The following is a 7043-nucleotide window of genomic DNA, read 5'->3' as shown; positions in this document are numbered from 1 at the left end:
CTGCAGGTCGGCGTCGACGTCGGGGTTGGCGTTGGCGCCGGCACTATGCAGCCGTCTGCTCCTCCGCCGCCGCCAGCGCCGGGCGCCGGGTTGGGCATGCCTCCCGCACCCCCGCCTCCGCTTCCGCCCGGGGCCGCCTCTGGGTCCGTCGCAGGGAGCAGGGCTGGGGTCGCCGCCTCAGCCGCCGCAGCAGGGAGTAGGGCTGGGCCCGGCTCCGGGGCCGCAGGAGGCGCCCAACGCTGCCAGCCCTGCCAACATCAACGACTTATCTGCCGGAACGCGGACGGGTCGCGAAATGGCGCTGGCAATAGGGGCTGCTTTTCCCGTGGGATTATTCGCCGTATGAGGTAATCATCGTTGTGTTTCATGTATGATCTGGCAGGCGTTTGCTTGGAATAGTGTACAACTGCCTAGCCTATATGATACAGTCTTATCTCCTACGATATCGGCTGGCACACACCTACTTCTTGCCAAACAGAGCTTCCCTAGTGTTGTACTTGTAGTCAATCTCGCCGTGAATGTAGTTGGCCGTCTCGCCCTTGGCGATGGCCCAGGCCTCGTCGAGCGCGTTGACCACGTCCTCGGGCAGCGGGCCCTTCTCGAGGTTGTTGAGGTTGTCCTCGAGCTGGGCGCCGCTCGAGACGCCGATGATGATGCCGTCATTGCCGCCCCTGCACGCGGGCTTCAGGGCCGAGTGATGCACGATCCAACGCAGCGCCGTCTCGATCAGGGTCAGGCCCGGGTGGCGCTCGATGGCCTCCTCGACCGTCTTGAGGGCGCCAAAGGTCGAGTCCTTGAAGTAGCGGTTGCGGTACAGCTTGCCCATGGCGGCGGACGAGTCGCTGAACCGCCCCTCGGCAGGCACCATGTCCTTGGACTTGACCTTGCCGCTGAAGAGCCCGCCAGCAAGCGGGTTGTAGGCGACCACATCGAGGCCGTAGCGGCGGCACGCGGGCAGCAGCTCGGGTTCGATTCCGCGCGTGATAGCGTTGTACATGGCCTGGTACACCGTCGGGCGCACCCAGCCGTTTTGCTTGCATGTCATGACGATCTCGGCCACCTCGAAGGCGGCGAAGTTGGAGATGCCAAAGTTGACAAACTTGCCGGCCTTGTGCAGCTGGTCGATGGCCGCGAGCGTCTCGGTAAAGGGGATGCTGCGGTCGGGAGCGTGCAGGTAGAGAATCTGGCGATGCATGGGTCAGTCGGAGGCGCTTCTGAACTTGTAGCAAAGCGGAAGCAAAAAAAAAGAAAAACTCACATCAACCTTGTCGGTTCCCAGATCCTTCAGGCTCGTCTCGACCGAGGCAACCGCCTTGTCGGCCGCGTTGTCACCGGCCTGCATTGGATACCGCACTTTGGTGGCCAGAGTAAGGCCGCGCTTCTGCCAGTCGGCCTCGCCCGTGAAGGCCTCCTGCTTGCCGCCGACGTACACGCGGGCCGTGTCGACCTCGGTGTAGCCGCGGCCTTGGAAGACATCGAGGATCTTTCCGAATTCGACCACATCCGTGATGCGCGCGCCTGTCTTCTCGTCTGGGCCAAACGTCATCAGGCCCAGGATGACCCTGTTGTTGGGGTTCTGGGCGATAAGGGGCGACATGTTTGCCGTGGTGTCTTTGCTCCTTGTTTCTGGGGATATCTGTCTCTGGCGGTGTTGGCGAGAGTGGCACACGGCAGCCAGGATGGCCTCCCCTCTCTCGGAACAGCCTCTTTGAGCTCAAGGGCGTCCTCCGACTCCATACGGCTCAAAGGGTGGGGCGCTCTGGTGGGGGTCGAGGGATGCGACGTGGCGGGGATACCGGGTAGTGGTCGGTTAGTAGTAGGGGACACCAGGCGTGCTTTCTCATCATGATTAATGATTAATGTACAAAAAAGTTAATGTACAAAAAAGGCCTCCGCCGACGTGCCTGCCCCTCACATGCAGGTATTAGGCTTCAAGTCCGACTCGCCAATTTCGCTGGCCCGAACTCGGAGTCGGCGTTAATGTCCCTGCACCTTTTAACTCGGGCACGGGTACCTTGCCCCAGCTGGGGGTACAATATGTGTACGTCATGTAATGTTGGGGTGGCTGATAAAGGCTGTTCTGAGAGAAGCTTCAGGTGTGAGGAATCAGGTGTGAGGAAGAGACCATCACGACGGGAAGAAACAGCAACCCACGAAAGCCTGAATCCCACGTGATTCCCTGTCTGCATCAGCCATAATCAGCCACAACGGACGCATGCCTCGTGTAGCAATTCCCCACATGACCCATTCCACAACAGCGCCAAGACCAGGGCTCGCTGCCTCAGGCGCTGCGCCCTTAATTGATTCGCGTTGCTCGCACCTCCGTTTCGCGTCACGCAGTTTCGCGTCTGGTCCTGTACTTCCCACACACCCACACCCCCCTGCCTTCGCTTGCGTTGTCAGGCAATTAAACCACCAAAGGCGGTCGCAAGCCATCGTGCCAATTTGGGCCAAACCCCGTGGCAATCTTGTCCGGCCGATGTTCTGCCGCCTGCGAATAACCTGCGAATAACCTCATCGCCTCGGGCCCCCAAGACACCCACTGCTGCCGCTCCAGCACCCCAGAACCACTCGAGGCACCTGCTGATTCCCTAGGCCTCCTGCCGACTGGCTGCCCGCCCTGGCGATCCGGCCCCACGTCACTGTCCCCGTCGTCGAGCCTCCTGTTCAATCCGCGGCGCCCACCCTGCGGCCTCGGCGCGCATAGCCGAGAACGAGCCCTGCCCCCCCGACAAGCCCGTCTCTCCGAGCGCATCCTGTCGTCGGCCGACCGACCCGATCCTTTTCGGCTGCGGCCATCGGCAGGCCTCGCCATGGTCAAGGCAGCGGCCGTTGTGAGCACGCCCACCGGGCCGGGCATATACAGCGCCACGTACAGCGGAGTAAGTGTAGATGGACATGAAAAAAAAGTTCTGTTGGCTTCGGAATCCTCGAGAGCATGCGACACGACCGACGCTCGCCGCCTTTGTCCTTACAGGCTCGCCCAGTCGTTAAACTTCTGCTCAAGTGAGGCTAGAGTTGGGGCTTGAGCTGTGCGCCGCACTTGAGCTTCTCCTTTTCCTCATACATGACGTCTTCTCACGGACATCAGCCCACACCCTCTTGTTCATGTATTCCTGCATACCTTGCTCGTCGGACCAAACAAGCATATCTGGCAATACTCGTGACTAGCTTCCCCATGTTGCGCCAGTTGGATGTCGCCTTGCCGTTCCCACCACATGTGCTACTATTGCGCATCTCATGATGCATATGCATCCTGCAACACGTCAGTCGAGTCTAACCCATCATCCCACTGTCTAGATACCGGTGTACGAATACCAGTTCGGCGTCGACCTGAAGGAACATGTTATGCGACGCCGTCATGACGACTGGATCAACGCGACACATATCCTCAAGGCCGCTGGCTTTGACAAGCCCGCAAGGACAAGGATCCTCGAGCGAGAGGTTCAGAAAGACACACACGAGAAGATCCAAGGCGGCTATGGAAAGTATCAAGGTTCGCCTACCATCTCCTTGCGCGACTATTTATAGCGCCTCCGAAAGTCTTTGTGGTTTTAGCTGGCGCTAATCAATGCTCCTGCTCTCACATCAGGAACGTGGATCCCGTTGGAATCCGGCGAGGCCCTCGCAAATAGAAACAACATCTACGACCGACTACGACCAATTTTCGAGTATGTACCAGGCGCCGAAAGCCCGCCGCCCGCCCCGAGGCACGCGAGCAAGCCTAAACAACCAAAGAAGCCCGCTGTTCCAAAGTTCAACAGCAAGGCCGCACGTGCTGCTGCTGCTGCTGCTGCGGCAAGCCAAGCGCCACCACAGCCCGTCCCCTACTCGGCCGCACCAACGCCTCAGGAAGGATTCGACAATGCCGACGTCCTTATGGAGGAGGACGGCACCCCAGACAACCTGACGGTGGCATCCGCCTCGTATCTTGCCGAGGAAGACAGACATGACCTCTCGCACTTCTCGACAGGCCACCGCAAGCGCAAGCGGGAGGAGATGCTGCAGGACCTGTCGGACCAGCAGCACTCCGTGTACGGAGATGAGCTGTTGGACTACTTTTTGCTCTCCAGAAATGAACGCCCGGCGATACGTCCCGATCCTCCGACAAACTTCCAACCCGACTGGACCATCGATATGGACCGCCACACGGCCCTCCACTGGGCTGCAGCCATGGGTGATGTGGAAATCATCAAGCAACTCAAGCGTTTTGGCGCGAGGTTGGACGCCCAGAACCTCAGGGGCGAGACGCCGCTCATGCGGGCCGTCAACTTCACAAACTGTTACGAGAAACAGACCTTCCCAGTCGTCATGAAGGAGCTCTTTGAGACGGTTGATCATCGCGATCTCGCCGGCTGCACCGTTATCCACCACGCCGCCATAATGAAGAGCGGCCGCGTGTCGAGCCCATCGTGCTCGCGCTACTACCTGGACAACATACTCAATAGACTGCAGGAGACACAGGGTTCCGACTTTGTCCAGCAGCTGCTCGACGTACAGGACATGGATGGCAACACAGCCGTCCATTTGGCCGCCCAGCGCGGCGCGAGCAAGTGCATCCGCGCCCTACTTGGCCGCGGCGCCAGCACCGACGTTGCCAATAACGAAGGCATCCGTGCTGAAGACCTTATTAGGGAACTAAACGCCAGCAAGAAGGCCCGCTCGGCGCCGCAGCGCTCGTCATCGCCCTTTGCGCCCGAGTCGCAACGCCACGTCTCGTTCCGGGATGCGTTAGGCGTCCATGCCGCCGGCGAGGGGGCCGCAGGCATGGCGGGGAGCACCGCCAGCACTGCCCACCACACCCACCACGGCCCCGTCGGCAGCAAGCTCGCCGTATCATACAAGTCGGAGGCGGCGCTTACGGTGCAGAACCGAATCACGCCGCTTGTTTTTGAGAAGTTCCACGAGCTGGCGCGCAGCTACGAGGACGAATGGCGCGAGAAGGACGAGGCCGAGCGCGAGGCAGCACGAATCCTGAGCAACGCGCAGGCTGAACTCGACGCCGCCCGCGCGCAGGCCGCCGAGATCGAGTCGATGCTGCAACCCGAACCCGCGGCATCGCGGCTCGAAGCCGAGGTGGCAGCGGTTGCGGGCAAGGTGACGTCGTTTGTGTCGCACCAGAACCGTATCGCCGTCGAGGGGCTCGTCGACCGCGAGCTGGGTGCCGCGGCAGAGGCGGCCGAGGGCGCAATGAACGGAGGCGGCAGTGGCGGCGACGGCAGCGGCGCCGGCAACGCGGTTGAAGAGCGGTTCCGACTCGCCAACGAGCTTAGGCAGCTGCTGGCCGAGCAGCAGGTGGCCGAGGCCGAGTACGTGGACGCGCTCAGCGTGGTGGGCACGGGCGAGAACATCGAGCAGTACAAGCGCCTGCTCAAGATCTGCCTAGGCCCCGAGGCCGAGAGCCTCGACGACAACCTCGACGGCATCATCGAGATGATGGAAGAGGAGGCCGTTGACGGCGCCGGCGGCGATGCACCCGGCCTGGAAGAGCAACCCATGACCGATGCCACGGCGGGGCTGAACGGGACTATGCCGGGATCCATGGCGCCACCAGACCCGCATTTTGGAGCCCCTGAGCCGATGGAGATTTCGGTCCTGTAGGGCAGCCGACCGCGTCCCTTTCCCTTTCGCGACTGGTGGTGATCCCGTCGCTTGTCTCGCACTTCATCTCTATACCCCACATCTAGCGAACGCCTCCATGTCATCAAAATCTCGATGCTTTTAGACCCCTGTCGGAGCAAGAAACCTCATCATCGTCAGCACGAAGGAGCCGGCTTAGGCTCTCGGCGAGCGGGGTTGGCGCCCAACCGTCGGGCGCCATGGCCGTCTCAACGCAATCGCTGGTGCCTAGAGGGATTCCGCGATCTGCAATCTCGCCGCACCCTGCGACAAACACCTGCCCGTTGAAGGATCCCCTCAAACACCCTAAACCCCCGATCCATCTGGATTTTCTTTTGTTTAATGTCTTGTGTGTGTGTGACTGTTTGTGTGCGTGTCTGAATACGACGGCGTTTGTGGAGCACTTTTTGGATGGAAAAGAGGAAACGCAGGAAACAAACATGGAACGCAAGCAGGAGAGAACGAGGAAGCAGGAGTGTGTGGGATTATTATGTGCCTTGGACTGCGAGGACGGATGTATACTTGTTCCTATGTCCTTTTGCTAAACCCCGTCATCGCAGCCCCCTTTTCTTTCTCTCGTTCTTATCGTGCCGTTGACGGCCAAGTCCTCCAGGCCTCGCCCAAGACTCGATCCGTTACATCATTACTTTTCCCCTTTGTTTCTCTCACTATGGTTGTATACCTACTCTATAGATAATGATCCCACATCAAGGTCTTGTTCTTCCCTTGGCTACGTCGCTGGTTTCACCCCTGCCGTATCTCGTCCCCGTGTCCGAGCCCCATCTCGGTCAGGTTAGGAGAGCACGGGGATGGACGTCTTTGTCGCCCACAGTTTCTCATCTTTTTTGTTTGTTTGTGGATGGGAGTTGCCTTTTGATAATGACGATACTGCTGAACACCGAAAAGTACTCGTGTGGTCAGGTACCTACCGACCTGGATGCGCATGCTGGAAGTTATTGATACATGGCAGCCAATTCGACCACCATTATCCATCTATCCATCCATCCCTGTAGAGCTTGCCCCTGCGTGGGTGTGCATCCCCCTTCCGCGTCTCACTCACTCACCACCCACCCCCCACCCAGATACTCGCCTCCTTCAGCCTTATCGCTCGGGACCGCACGGCGTCGAGCTGCGAGGGCTTCGAGGAGATGAGGGGGCGCGGTTACCGGAGCCGTGAGAACCGATTACGCCTCCCTCCACACACACACACACACCGCCCCTTATGTTATCTCGGTGGTTTTATCACCCACGAAACGCCAATGCTCGGACAAAAAGCGACCATCGAGAGACCGAGAGCGAAGTGGCGATGACGGGGCTCTTTTTTCTTTTTTCTTTGCGTGCCGCCGCCACACGGCACGTCGCCGGGACCGAGTTTGAAGCAAGAACCCCCTCCCCCCCCCCCGTCCGTTCGTCGTCGTCGTCGT

At 59.9% G+C, this 7043-nt stretch overlaps 2 protein-coding genes across 2 annotated transcripts; one reads left to right on the top strand and one right to left on the bottom strand.

Moving 5' to 3' along the window:
- Nucleotides 1-313: 313 nt before the first annotated feature.
- Nucleotides 314-1680, bottom strand: GGTG_13092 (aflatoxin B1 aldehyde reductase member 2). Its single transcript, XM_009230994.1, has 2 exons — nt 1259-1680; nt 314-1183 (listed from the first exon to the last, which is right to left on the bottom strand). Exons 1-2 carry the CDS (start codon nt 1595-1597, stop codon nt 461-463), a joined length of 1062 nt encoding a protein of 353 aa, XP_009229258.1. The 5' UTR covers nt 1598-1680; the 3' UTR covers nt 314-460.
- Nucleotides 1681-2346: 666 nt separating this feature from the next.
- On the top strand, nt 2347-6548 carry GGTG_13091 (transcription factor MBP1). The gene is made up of 3 exons (XM_009230993.1): nt 2347-2882; nt 3301-3496; nt 3593-6548. The coding sequence occupies exons 1-3, from the start codon at nt 2814-2816 to the stop codon at nt 5599-5601; spliced, it is 2274 nt and encodes a 757-aa protein (XP_009229257.1). The 5' UTR covers nt 2347-2813; the 3' UTR covers nt 5602-6548.
- The last annotated feature ends 495 nt before the right edge of the window (nt 6549-7043 follow it).

This window comes from Gaeumannomyces tritici (genome assembly GCF_000145635.1).
Source record: "Gaeumannomyces tritici R3-111a-1 unplaced genomic scaffold supercont2.10, whole genome shotgun sequence".
Lineage (NCBI taxonomy): Eukaryota > Fungi > Ascomycota > Sordariomycetes > Magnaporthales > Magnaporthaceae > Gaeumannomyces > Gaeumannomyces tritici.
This window is presented reverse-complemented; position numbering and strand designations above follow the sequence as displayed.

What these genes read in the sequence shown, in the direction of transcription:
- GGTG_13091 (XM_009230993.1), top strand. Translation starts at nt 2,814, where the DNA reads ATGGTCAAGGCAGCGGCCGTTGTGAGCACGCCCACCGGGCCGGGCATA. An exon ending in ACAGCGCCACGTACAGCGGA is followed by an intron (nt 2,883 to 3,300) that starts GTAAGTGTAGAT and finishes CCCACTGTCTAG; the next exon opens with ATACCGGTGTACGAATACCA. An exon ending in CGGCTATGGAAAGTATCAAG is followed by an intron (nt 3,497 to 3,592) that starts GTTCGCCTACCA and finishes CTCTCACATCAG; the next exon opens with GAACGTGGATCCCGTTGGAA.
- GGTG_13092 (XM_009230994.1), bottom strand. Translation starts at nt 1,597, where the DNA reads ATGTCGCCCCTTATCGCCCAGAACCCCAACAACAGGGTCATCCTGGGC. An exon ending in TGGGAACCGACAAGGTTGAT is followed by an intron (nt 1,184 to 1,258) that starts GTGAGTTTTTCT and finishes ATGCATCGCCAG; the next exon opens with ATTCTCTACCTGCACGCTCC.